The 13,914-nt window shown below is 44.9% G+C and overlaps 1 protein-coding gene across 2 annotated transcripts; it reads right to left on the reverse strand.

Moving 5' to 3' along the window:
- Positions 1 to 3,522: 3,522 nt before the first annotated feature.
- On the reverse strand, positions 3,523 to 11,335 carry LOC123119104 (putative receptor-like protein kinase At4g00960). Of its 2 annotated transcripts, XM_044538780.1 has the most exons (11): positions 11,202 to 11,335; positions 8,215 to 8,375; positions 7,839 to 8,094; positions 7,505 to 7,733; positions 7,236 to 7,413; positions 6,918 to 7,142; positions 6,076 to 6,216; positions 4,865 to 5,123; positions 4,566 to 4,788; positions 4,222 to 4,378; positions 3,523 to 4,121 (listed from the first exon to the last, which is right to left on the reverse strand). In XM_044538780.1, the coding sequence occupies exons 2-11, from the start codon at positions 8,344 to 8,346 to the stop codon at positions 3,960 to 3,962; spliced, it is 1,962 nt and encodes a 653-aa protein (XP_044394715.1). In that variant the 5' UTR covers positions 8,347 to 8,375; positions 11,202 to 11,335; the 3' UTR covers positions 3,523 to 3,959. The 2 variants fall into 2 exon arrangements, with proteins under 2 accessions (XP_044394715.1, XP_044394716.1); XM_044538781.1 differs by lacking the exon at positions 6,076 to 6,216.
- Positions 11,336 to 13,914: the final 2,579 nt, after the last annotated feature.

Raw genomic sequence — 13,914 nt, forward strand, 5'->3', positions numbered from 1 at the left:
GGCGTGCCTGGGCGTGCCACGTTCCGGCCCAGATAGGCTGCGAGCTCCCGCCCGTGGGCCGGCACGGCACGGCCCGGCTAATAATCGTGTCGTGGCGGGTCGTGCCATGCCAGGCACGATTGCCGCGGGCCGGGCCGTGCCGGGCCGTGCTGGCCCGTTTGGCCAGGTATAGTGAGAAGGGCCTCATAATAAGTAAGTTAAAAGGCGACAAGACAAACCTCTCCTTCCATGCCACCATCGGAAATGGAGATGTTGGAGTATTTAACCAAAAACTACCACATTTCACGGAAACGTGACAGAAAACTACCACTTTACGATTTTGTGCGGAAAACTACAGATTTGTCCTAATCCATGGCAAAAAACTACCAAGTGTCGAAACCGGCCGCTTCGCCCACGCTAAGCACCAAATTGACCAGCCGGTCCCACGTTTCAGGTGCCACGGTGGCCAACCGCCGCCCGCCGCGCGTTAACGGCGCGTCCGCAGTACAAAACGGCTGCTGTCGGTCGGCCAGGTCAAGACCTGATCCAATCCATTCCCCTCTCGCGCTTCACTCTCTCCCTCCTCTCCCTCTGTCCTCTGTCTGACCTAGGTGGCGGCCGCCATGGCGTCGGTGAATCCGGACGGTGGCGGCGGCGATATGGGTGGCGGAGACGTCGGCGGCGACGACGGCGCCGGTGGCACAAGTTTGGACGCTGTGGGCTCGTTCTCTGAAGTGGATAACTGGTTGGGGAGCAGCAGCTACGCGACGCAGGTAGGGTTTCAGCAGCCGGAGGCACCGCTCGCCCAGTCATCGCCGGCGCCTGGATGTCATCTCAAGACTTGGTTTTGGAGCTTTCCCACAGTTAGTAAACCCTGCCTGCGTCGCGTAGCTGCTGCTCCCCAACCAGTTATCCACTTCAGAGAACGAGCCCACAACGTCCAAACTTGTGCCACCGGCGCCGCCGTCTCTCCCACCCATATCGCGGCCGCCACCGTCCGGATTCACCGACGCCGTGGCGGCCGCCACCTAGGTCAGACAGAGGACAGAGGAAGAGGAGGGAGAGAGTGAAGCGCGAGAGGGGAATGGATTGGACCAGGTCTTGACCTAGCCGACCGACAGCAGCCGTTTCCGACCGCGGACGCGCCGTTAACGCGCGGCGGGCGTCGGTTGGCCACCGTGGCACCTGAAACGTAGGACCGGCTTGTCAGTTTGGTGCTTAGCGCGGGCGAAGCGGCCGGTTTCGACACTTGGTAGTTTTTTACCACGCATTAGGACAAATCTGGTAGTTTTCCGCATAAAATCGTAAAGTGGTAGTTTTCTGTCACGTTTCCGTGAAATGTGGTAGTTTTTGGTTAAATACTCGAGATGTTGGGAAGACTACTCTGGCTAAGGCTGTGTTCAATGTCCCCTAAAAAAAGGCTGTGTTCAATGAACCCACAGTATCGGAGGATTTTGATATACTATTGTGGGTCTATGTCGCTGCCTATTGTTTTTTTCGAAACGGAAGCTGTCTATTGTGGGTTATACACGCAATGTTGGAGTCCTTACTAGGGGACAATCATTGAAACATCAAGGGCCTGACGGAGCTCCAGGGCATTCTAGAATTAGCATCGAAGTCGAAACGAGTTCTACTTGTTCTGGACGACATGTGGGAAGATGGATAAGCCGAAAAGGAAAAATGGGACGGGCTGTTGATTCCACTGCCTGCCAACGACGTCCAGGGGAATAAAATCCCGGTGACAACTCAGAAGCCATCCGTGGCCAAGTTCATTGGAGCAACATACAACGTTGATCTGTATGGTCTAAAACCGACTGACTTTTGGCAATTTTCCAAAGAATGTGCATTCAGAGATTCGAACTACAGAGGAGAACGGAGCCTTGAGAAAATTGGGCGAAAGTAAGGGTAATCCTTTGGCAGCAAAGAGTGTGGGCAGAGTACTCAAAAGGAGGCTTGATGTTGAGTACTGGACACGAGTTTTGGATAACAGTGAATGGAAGCACCAAAATGATGAAAATTGATATCATGCCAACCTTGATGATCAGCTACATATATCTACCAGTCAACCTCCAGGCTCCAGCCTTGCTTCTCTTACTGTGCTCTGTTCCCCTAGTACAATAGATAGATACGAGAAAGAACGTCTGGCCAATATCTGGATAGCCCACGGATTGATATGTTGCACTGACACGCATAGACGACTGGAAGACATTGGGAGTGAATTTTTCGATGGTCTGGTCGAATGGGGATTTCTCCAAAAGGAATTTGAATCGGGAAGGTTTCTTACCATGCATGATCTCATTCATGATTTGGCACAGAATGTTTCATCTGATGAGAGCTTCAGCACAGAGAACAATGAGCCTAGAGCTGCATCACGGCTTGTCCCGTCATGTCAGCATAATCACGGCTTGTCCGTCATGGGGTGGGGGTGGGGGTGGGGGTGGGGGGATAGCGTGGACCGACAAAGTGCTGGTGAAACTGTACGTTGAGCCGAAAGATTATGAGTGTGTTTGGTTTGGGAATGAGGTGGAAAAAATGGCATGGTTCCATTTCATTAGAATGGGTTGGTTTTGTCCTTATGTTTGGCAGGAGCAGTTTCGAGGAATGGAATAGTTACATTTTGGTGTTCGGTTCGAGAGATGGAATGGAATAAAATTGTTCATCTCACTTCATTACATTGATTCATACCGAATTACTCCCTCCGTTCCTAAATATTTGTCTTTCTAGAGATTTCAACAAGTGACTACATACAAAGCAAAATAAGTAAACCTACACTCTAAAATATGTCTACATACATCCGTATGTTGTAACCATTTGAAATGTCTAGAAAGACAAATATTTGGGAACGGAGGGAGTAGATTTTTGATAGAAACCTAAACTGATTGCTGAGCACTTGATTACATCACTTATAATGAACAGATGTACTTGACGCTGCAGTACAGAACACCCACGGAACACTGAATGCTGAATACAGAAGGATAGATGCACAGAATACACAAGGCCAGATGCACTTAAGCTGCAGTATATTGATTCTGGAGTTCAGGTCCTGCAAAAAACACCCACGGCGAATGTGACTGCACACCACGGGCTCCTCGGTCCGTGCGATGAATTTGTGCAAAAATTCGGGACCAGTTAGTGCAAAAATTCGATGCAACAATGAATTTGCCTGTGGTCCCTTCAAAATCTCAAACTGGGGGAAAAACATCATGTTACCAAGAAAGTTTACCAATTTAACTTTTTGGATCGAATGAAACTCAAATGTGTCCAAGAAAATCACAGAAGGTAACAAATGTTTCAAAAACAAATATCACAGAAGGTGGCTGCTAGCACTACAAATTTACTAGTAGTTGGCAAGAGAAAATTAGTTGTCATGGAATCGCATACAGTAAAACAGTTTATGTTGCCTTAACGGTTAGTAAATTGATTACTGCGTTGGGGTAGCAAAAGCTCTGCTTTTACACTATATATACAAGGGGGGGGGGGGGGGGGGTAAAACTGTACAAAGGCCAAATTCAGGAATAAAACTGTACAAAGGGTGCAAAGAAGTGGAAGAAAAGGCTCGACTAGCAGGTCGAGATCAACACGAATTAGGCAAAGGCGGAAACGCCATGAAGAATTCTCCGGTTACGCTCTACCTCCAAATATGTCAAGCAACCACTGAAGCCAGAGCACTCCTTAATCTTTTGGGAGATGCGCATGACTTGTTAATCTCTGCGTATTAGCGTCTCTTCAAGGGACAATCTGAATGGCACATAGATGCCCAGATCCATGTTAGAGCATGGACGGGCTGGAACGATGCTGACACTAGCTGCTCCATGTTTCAGCAACCTATTTCTGCAGGTACACGTCCATACCGCTGCAACTTCGCCAAGAGCCACACGGCCGCGCACATGCAGCATTTCTTGCCTCTATATATATGGATCACGCTGCAGCGGTGGTTTTGTCTCCGGCATCAATCAGCATCAAATTAAGGCCGCAGTTTACTAAGTCATATTGAGTTCTTCGACAATCTCGGTTATACTGGGCCTCTTTGCTCGATCGTCCTCCACACATCTTAACGCCATCTCGATGCATTTCTGAACCTCCAGTAATGCTTCCGTCGACATTGCATTTGCCTGCACCCGGCTGGACCAGTTTCCGGTAACCTGCAACAGTGGAAATAATGGTGCCACACGCGGAAATAAGACACGGACCGAAAAATGATAAATGATAGGACTGAGATACCTGCTTTTATTTTGTTCTTACATGTTCAACGAATTCCTTGGGAGACTTATATACACATTTGAAATTGTAGTAGCCCTCTGCTCCTGCTATTACTTGTATGATTATAATACCCAGGCTGAACACATCAAACTTCGAGGAGATTTGTAGCCCGTACGTGTACTCTGGTGGCATGTATATACTGCATGCATGCACACGGTGTCAAATAAAAAAATTTGTATGAAAATCTACAGTCGCCTAGCAAAGAAACTGAAACTGATAACATGAAAATGAAAGCGAATCCAGTGACATGATTTTTATTCACACAATGACCTATGTTTCTGGACGCAGGTAGTATATTTTACGAGGTATATCATATATCAACTTACCGTGTTCCTGAATTTGTTTTTGTGACAAATGTTCCCATTGAACCAAGAAGTCTTGACAAGCCAAAATCTCCAATTTTTGGTATCAGGTCCTTATCCAGCAATATGTTTGCAGGTTTTAAGTCCAGATGGTAAATAGGATCTTTGGATCCCGTGTGAAGATGCTTTAAACCCTGACATATCCCTTTAATTATTCTGTAACGTGCCTCCCAACTTATTAATTCATCTGTACAAGCAAACATAATTTTATCCATGCACATTAACATAGAAAAATTAAGTATAGAGGGTTGTCATGTATATACCGGAAAGAAGCTCCTCAAGGGTTCCACCCTGCATGTATTCCAAACATAGAGCTATTTCTTGCTCGTCAGCAACAACAAATCTCCCTTGGTACTCAACAACTTTATCTCGTATTTCATAGCAGTAGCCAACCAATCTTATGATATTTTGATGTTGGGCCCTCATAAGATTCAGAAGCTCATTCTTAAAACCAGCTTCGACTAGTCCGGGCTGGTTGTACAGTTTCTTCACGGCAATCACTTCCCCGTTATCAAGTACTCCCTGTTCAAAATCCCATGTTTAAAAGTAATAATGCAAGGGTTCAGGTAGCTAGTGTAGTGGTGGCATCTGTTTAAAAGTATTATTTTTTTCGTAAAATGCGCTTAATTTTCCTCCCAGCAACCTTTCCACCAACTGATGCACATATAACTTTGCGGTTGTAAAGTAGAAGATACAAGTAAATAATCATACTTCACACAAAAGCCTTAGAAACTACTCCCTATCCACCACAAACAATTATACGCTGCTTACAAAAATTAACGGGAGAGGAAATTACTGCCTTGGTGCTGCACTTGTATCCTGTAACATGGCTGGCTAAAATGTCACCCTCTCATATCTCCTCACCTTCACACAGCATTTTAAATATACCTTTTTGGTGGGCTTTGTGCTGATCATGGGCATGCTGTGCTTTCGCCAGTAGCCTAGAATGTTCCTTGGCTGAATTCTAAACCATAAATTATTCTGTCGTGTGTGCGGCAACCCAGAGTGAATGTTTGCCAAAGGAAACAAGATGCGTCCCTAAAATGTTTAAAATAAATTGTTGTTTTGTTCAAATAGTGTCTTGCTTGATGTTGTGGTGCCATACCAGCATGCCGCTAAGCTAATTCATTCATTTGGCGTATACTCGAAGCAGAACATCATTTGCATCTCATCGGTTTACACATATCCTTCTTTGTGCTCTACAACTTTGTTTCGCATAGTAGCCAGTTAATCTGACAATATTTTCATGTCCAAACGTGTAATCTAACTCATTTTGGAAACGATGATGGTCAGGCAACCCTGTGTCCTCCTTAAAATCTTCACAACAAGTTTTTTTTCCCATCCTCAGAGTCCCTATTTTTTAGGATCCAACTCTAGGAATATAATCGATTCTTAGTTTGTTGACCAGAGGCGTTACAGTTAGGTGTATACTCAAAAAATGTAAACGCTAGTTGACCATAGTAGGAGTATATACCTTGTAAACCCTTCCATACCCACCCGTGCCAAGTAATTGCTTTTCAGAGAAACCATCTGTCATGCGATGGAGTTCCTCGAACGTCATTGCCCTCAGCTCAGTAGCATGCATGCTTTCAGCTTCAGCAAGCCCTTGGTAAAACTATCAAGATATCAGGGAGATGTATATATGTATAAACTCATTGAACATAATTCAAACATTTTTTCTTTTCATCAAAGGTATAAAACTATTGGAACTACTATCACTGACGATGACTCCAAGTCAGCTCGCTCCCGCAGTGTCGTCATTGTCAATGCTTTCTAGCAACCCCTTCACTTGGAAACCTGAATCCCGCTTCACCAGCAGTTCCCCTCCTCGGCGCCCGCACTCCACCCCCAATCTCATCAAATCTCTCCATGAGAGATTGGGCACCGAGTGCGGCGTCTCCACTTCCTTTCCCCTCGCGTGTCGGCGGCTGAACGTGCCAGCAGCGATCTTGATCCATCAAAGGCCACACAGTTTCTCGCCAGCTTCAGGAAGGAGGGGTTTCACCTCAGAGGATAGAGAGTGGCAGAGCAGCACTGGAGGTGAGGCTCTGGCCCACCCGGTGGGTGCTGGAGAGCGGTGGGGTTTGGGGAGGTCTAGGTGAGAGCAAACACAAGTCATTTTTTCAATCGCTTCCCACTTTTGTCACTATTTTCTACAAAAATATTATATCGTCATGGTGTACTACTATAAGCTAAGCGCATGTATTGATAAGCCCTAAGCTGATAAATAAAGGGAGCACAAAATGTCAACAGCCATGCCCAAAATTAGCGAGTCAACATATATGAGTATATACAAAGGTTATTTATATACCGTACCAGCTTGTGTATAGGTGGTTTCGGATCTTCCTTTAACATCTGCTCCATCTTAGAATCTAGTTCCTTGAGCTCACCCATGATTTCTCTTACGTAAGGTCTTTTGTCTCGTTCATCCTCCACACATTGCATTGCCAATTGAATACATGTCGTTACTCCTAGCAGGTCTGTTCTGTCCCATCTATAACCTTGGGATGTCTGCATATTTGTCTTCCAATATTCTTGTACCTGTCAAGTTGCATTCAATATATATTGTGTTATCTACCACTCGCATCGAAAGCAAGGAAAACAAAACAAAAAGGAACAGAGAAATTATCTTACACTCTCAATAAACTCTTGTTGAATTTTTGGGGAAAAATTCGGACGATGACGCGCGTCCCAATAATCGTCATAGCCCTTTTTCCCAGCCATCATGTGGAAAATTATGACTCCGAGACTGAACACGTCAGTCTTTGGTGACACCCCACGACTGTCTTTGTATTCTTGTGGCATGAACCCACTGCATGACAACATATATATGCTCAGTAAATATTTATAAACCGAACTGGGTTATATATCTACACATGAGCCGTATACATATATTAACTTACATTGTTCTCCTCATAAAGCTTATTTGGTGGGTATATGAACTACCAAAGAGCTGGGGTAAACCAAAATCTCCTATTTTGGGTACCAATTCTTCATCCAGCAATACATTTTCCAGCTTTAGGTCCAGATGGAAAAGCTTACGTTCTCCTCCTTTGTGAAGGTGGTGCAGGCCCTCGCAAGTCCCAGTGATTATTTTGTAGGTTGTCCGCCAATCATGTATGCATGAGTCGTCTGCATAAGGGGAAGAAAACAATGTCATAGCATGGCGTAATCATATTTCATCAACTGCAACCTAAATGGTATAGCATATTTGAGGTACATCACCATGCATCATACCAGAAATATGCTTGGCAAGGCTTCCTCCCTTCATATATTCAAAGCAGAGTGCCCTTTCTATTACTTGAGACCAAATTAATTGTCCCTTGTATTCCACATCTCTACATGATATCTCATAGCAGTAACCAATCATCCGTATGACATTTTTATGCCGAACCTTCTTGAGGTTACGAAATTCATTTTCCAATGCCTCATCATCAATTCCATGGATGGGAAAAAGCTTCTTCACAGCTATTTCTTCTCCATTAAGTAATCCCTGTTTATTGATCAAGGATTGGTTGGTTGCTAGATAGGGGTACCAATATTCATCCAGTATTTACAGAAAACATTGTATGATAAGTTCTACAACAAAAATTATATATGTAACTATACATACCTTGTAAACTTCTCCATAGCCACCAATACCAATTTTCATGTTTTCCGAAAAATCATCTGTGATTGTTTTTAACATATCGAAACACATAGGCGGTGCATCCGACGAGGACATTTTCTCCATTAAGTACTGCATTGGACGTCGTTATTTTTTTCCAAGAGAGCCTTCAGTAAGACAATATATATGTATCTTAGATTTAATATTCACCAACAACAGTTGTGGCTGGAAATTAGTAAAAGTAGTCTAATACCAAAGAATACCAAAACCACTATATCTCGAAGAGTTTTTGCCTCCAGGTTTACCCACTTGTGTGAATGTGACTTCTTGATCAGCTGGATGGTGACACGTGTATTATTTTGGTAGATTACCGTGTAGAATCACGCGGTGGCCGTAGACCTTCGATGAAAATTTTGTTAACTGATTCACATTTTCGCGTGTGCACTTGGGGTGTCTTTAGCGATTTTGGTTCAGATGATTGTTTGATCTTGAAAGCAACCTATGGGCGTTTGGGCTGTTGATGCATTTTTTTTGGGATGTGGCTGTGTACAAATGCATGTGTGGGCATATATGCATCGGCTAAATTTTTTGAACGTCCTTGCTTCACTGCCGTGTGCTTCTAGCCGTTTATGTTGTAATTAAGTTGGCCATGCGGTGTGTTGGTTTCCAGTTTTGCTTTCGTCGTCGGGAACAAACAAGAAACAAGCAAATCGATGCTCAGCAAAGGAACATGGGCAAATCAGTCACCACATGCATGCAGACCAATCAGAACACATTGCTTGGATATGCGGCCGACCAATAGCAGTCTGACGAAGCGGTGATCGGGGGATGGGCAACTACGTCAAGTTACAAGGCACATGCGCAGGCAGCGAGACGGGCAACTACATCCAATTACAAGACGACAGAGGGATATGGCCAAGACAGCCACCGCACCGCTCGGGCGCGATTCTAGGCCAGATACAGGACATTCCTTCTCTCTCCCTCGCATGTGCGCTGCATGCATCCCGTCCAATCCACCGCTTTCGTTGCTTTCTTATCTACCTCACCGCTTACTTCTTTCTTATCTCTTCTTCTTCTAGATGCCTCTGTGGCTTACCACCCTTGATGATCGAGGTGTTTTCCGGAAGATTCCGGTTGAATCATCCACCGCCATAAGCATCTATAAATCTCTCCTTCCTCTTCTCTGTGGTCATCACTCGCTTTCGCATCTCAACCGAAGCACCACCGAGAAATAGCGTCGGCACAAAACATCGAGCCTCTCTCCGCTTCTCTCGTGTGGGATGGAAAGGAGCTTCGTTTACCACCTCGCCGGGCATGGCCCTCCCTCCTAGGCTCCTCCTTTCTTCGACGTGCAGTACGGAACAAGCTCGGCCATCGCGAGCAGTGGAGCCGCGCTCCAAGGTTCAGAGTGGCTTCCCGCGGGCTCTCCCCACGCTGCACCTCCGGACTTGCCGGGAAGGAGCTGCGTCCAGCCTCCGTCGCTGCTACTCTGCCGAGCGAGAAACTGCATCATTGTCGCTACCATGTGGAGGTTGTCGATGTCCACCACGGGACAGCGAGGTGTTCGACGGCCGACGGGCACGCCTACGAGCTGGTTCCACTTGGGCGCCTCAAAGACATGGGTGACCGCCGGCGACGTGTCCCTGGCGTCGCTGGACGCGATCGCTTCCCTGGAGTAGTTGGCGACGGTGCACGAGATTGGCGGCCTGCTTGGCTCGGTCACTTCTCGGTGATAGTAAAAGAAGGACAAAATTATTAACTACATACGGTGTATATATAATTCTGACTATTTGCGTCTCTTTACTACTTCATCATAGGAGCTAATCCAATGGGAGGCTACACCAGATGATCTAATCTGGCAATGACTCGCACCACGTTCGGCAAAATAAATCATCCCTACTAGAGATGTGTCATCGTGTATTTCCCTGTTTGTTCACATGCATCATCCCCCATCTTTTTTTTCCTACATCCATAGTTTTTCATGCGATCATCTGGCATCCCAAAATAACAACACTTATTACAAAGAAGAAACATAATCCATATAACCGCACCGTATCGACGGGCGCGGCGTGCCGCAGCGCGGGGGTAAGCTAGTTATATCCATAGACATACAGCTGGTGCTTGTCTTGTGAATCCTAAATATATCATGATGGATACTATTTCTGCAGTGACCAGCAAAATAACTGGAATAAAATAAACTTCATCGGTCAGGAAAATCCCTAAGCTAGGCAAGCACCACATAAGCGAGAATCCCACTTCACGACCCGGTTGGATTTAGCAACAAATTTCCAGTCTAGAAATACAAATATTTCTGTTTTCAATGGGAAACTGGTTGAGATAATCTACTAGCTATTTCCAAATAACTATAAGACTTCAAAGAGTTTGTGCAGCCAAATAGCAGTATATCACTCCAGCTAAACAAACATCTACGGAACAGAAAGACCGACATGCTATCTCCAAATAGCATTAGTGTACACTAAAGACACATATGCAAGTACTAGTGAGCTGTGAGGATCCAATATGGGATAGAAAGAAGATCATAGTTATGACTAGAACAGCTTTCTCTTTGATACAAGCATCTAATATGGGATAGCAAAGTCAGTAGATCTACCCGAAGTAGCATGAATAGAAATGCAAATCTTGCCTCAGGGCCACCTCTAACATGCTAATCACTGGCAATTATAGAGATAACATTGGGAGAAGCTGCACATCACTAATCTCGGGTACAGTCTACCAATAATTATCGATCCATATTGCTGGGATTGCAGCTGGAGAATGGAGAGAATAAACAAAACAGGGAAACTGAAGTGGCCAAGATACAAATCGGCAGATGCACGTCCAACAACTTGCTCCGGACCCAGTCGCCGTCCTCGTCCATGCCCAGGAACTTAGAGAGAGATGGGCGGCGATGGGAACCGGCGATGAGGGGGGAGGAGAGAGGGGAGGAGCCGTTGGGGAGAAGCAGATAGGGGAGGAGAGGAGCAGACGCTTACTGGAAGAAGGCCAGGTCCCCGGCGGCGGCGGCGGCGCGCGCGGGGACGCCTTCACATTAACAACTGGACAGATCTCTAGCTGGAGGAATCAAACATGTTCTCATTAGGAACCCTATAAGGTATATACACTATGGAGATTGGTCCTGACCTGAGATTAAAGAAGTCCTTCTCCATCTAATTACCATTTCTTAGGCTGGTCATAGTGGGGAGGAACTTATACTAGTGTCATGCATATGACACTAGTCTAAGTTACTACCTCTATAATGTAAAGTAGTGTTATAGGTTGCTTCATTTATTAGCTCATAGACTCATTTTGACTCGGGAAACGCTATGTTATAGTAACATATTATGTTACCACAAACACCTTTTTCCTCATTAAATACTTGCCACGTAAGTAAAATTGTCTTGAGATGTGTTAAGTTACTACCTAAGTTACTCCCACTATGGCTAGCCTTATTTTCTAGAGAAATTTCTTGGCAAGATGACAAAGTAGTGGTCCTCCCGCGTCATTGCTAGCTTGACTTAAGAACTAAGGCCCTGTTCATTTCAAAGGATCCTAAACCATAGGAAAGTATAAAAGTGTAGGAATAGGGAAGCCTTGTAGGTACAATACGGAGGAATTGAAAATAGAACAAAGAAACAGTAGCTAAGCGTTGTGGACGTCGGATGGATAAGAGAGGGTTGCGGGAAGTTGTACCAGTACTAACCACGCATTAGCTGAGCCATGATAATTTTTTATTCACATGCTAGCCATTCTTCCTCACGCATGGACCCACCCTAGCATATTTTATTTAGCTTATCAGTGGGTAGCCTCGGGCTTCCGCAAAAAAAAAGGTCAGGGCAGATTTGTTGATTCCTATGGAATCGTCACTGTTAGCAATCCTTTCCTCTGATGTACTTAGTAAATTCCTTTGTACCGAATACAGCAAAGGGAAAAGAAACCATGGAATCCACAATTTTTTTGGAATGTCTAGAAATCCTTTGAAGCGAACGGGGCCTAACTAGTGGATGTGTGATTGGAATTGTCTAAATGTATTTTCTTTTGTGACTTGGTTGTTCCTCCTTCTCCCCCCTTCAAGTGTGGAAAGATTGAGCCTCTACCCATATCACTAATCCAACTATTAAAGCAAGCTTCATCTTTTTGTAGTATTCCTCTACTGACTTGGTGCCTTGTATGAGAAGTTGGAGCTTCCTGAAAAGGTCACGAGTGTAGTGGTGTGGGCATAAATTTTGCTCTCATGACTTCCTTCATGGCATTCCAAGTTTTTTTTTGAACTTTGTCATTCCAAGTGGTGACATTGTCTTCTCCTTGTTCTCATCTTCTCTCAATGAGTTGTTCCCACCATATGAAAGCATACTCGTTGAACTTGAGGGATGCCATAGCGATCTTCTTATATCTTTATCATAGTTGTATAAGTGGAAGATCTTGTCCACTTTGAGTGCTCATGATAAGAAGTGCATACTTTTTTATTTACAGTGTTTTTATGATGCGTTTTTCTGATATTTTTCTAGTCAAGTTACATTATCCCCTGTGCCAGTTACAGAGAGCCAAATTGGAATGTCCCTCGCGAAGACACCGTCCAAATCTCCCACAAAGTCAATGACGAAACCTCCCAAAAAGTCATGCTGAAGAGGAGGAAACTCCATCTATAATATTTGTTTTAGTCATGAGAGAGAGTTATTTTGTGACGCTGTTATATGAAACTTCTTTGTTGTCAAGTTTGCGACATTTGAAGTTATTTTGTCAATAATTTTGTGAGACGTAAAATCACTTGGACTGCAAAAGATGGTCATGCATAAACTACCTATTAAGCCTTTTCCTCAATGCCACACTCTAGGGGACACTTTAAACAACTATTTTGTCATTTTAAGATATCATGTGTTTGAATCAAAATTATGTGTGTTTTCATATATCTGGCCGTACCATAGCTGCCGGATTGTTGCATACACTAGGCACCACTTTTTTAACATGGGAAGGGACCGGAAGGTCCCAGAGCTGGCATTACTTGACAAAAGTTTTACAACACCGTGTAGAGGATCACAAAGGAAAACAAAATTATAACTAAGTCCTCCTACTTTACATACAAGACCCCAGAAGAAGAAACAAGAGCGCAATCGGGTGCATCCAGTACTGCTCTGTCTGTTCACACTTAAAATTGTTGCATCTGTGTTTAACTTTACAGCCCCCAAAGCAGGGGCGTCTAACGATTTGCCACACTGAAGTGCTTTACACAGGATTGCTAACGCAAGATTTATGCCCGACGGGATTACAAGCCACACATATTAAACAAACTAGGTAATCGAATGGTGTAGGAACGTTGTCGTGTGTGGATCGTGCATGGAATCATCATGTGCATAGCAGTGCTCTTTGCCACAACCTCGCCTGAGCCAGCAACCCGTACATTCGGCTATGTTCTGACGATAGTCCTCCAGAACTCCGAAGCCTGGGTCTGATTCCAGTTAGGCTTCTTCCTCAGCTCTCAAACCGTCAGCATATGTCCGGACCACGGAAGTCATCCAACGCAAATCTATATCGGTCTACGTCGCAGCCCGGATACACTTTCTTTCTCAATTTGAAAACAAAGTGAGGGTGCGGTTGTCTGAGCAGCAGCCATGTAGTACTCCGACACCCCCGGGCTGCCCAATCCCCCATCCCGTCCCCATTTACTTTCACTCCGCCCCTAAGCACCAAGAAAATACGACCGGGGTGTAA

The sequence above is a fragment of the Triticum aestivum genome, chromosome 5D (genome assembly GCF_018294505.1).
Source record: "Triticum aestivum cultivar Chinese Spring chromosome 5D, IWGSC CS RefSeq v2.1, whole genome shotgun sequence".
Classification (NCBI taxonomy): domain Eukaryota; kingdom Viridiplantae; phylum Streptophyta; class Magnoliopsida; order Poales; family Poaceae; genus Triticum; species Triticum aestivum.

Coding starts and splice junctions, on each gene's coding strand:
- LOC123119104 (XM_044538780.1), bottom strand. CDS start 8,346: ATGCAGTACTTAATGGAGAAAATGTCCTCGTCGGATGCACCGCCTATG. Junction 8,095..8,214: donor GCTATGGAGAAGTTTACAAG/GTATGTATAGTT, acceptor ATCAATAAACAG/GGATTACTTAATGGAGAAGA. Junction 4,789..4,864: donor CCTTGAGGAGCTTCTTTCCG/GTATATACATGA, acceptor TTGCTTGTACAG/ATGAATTAATAAGTTGGGAG.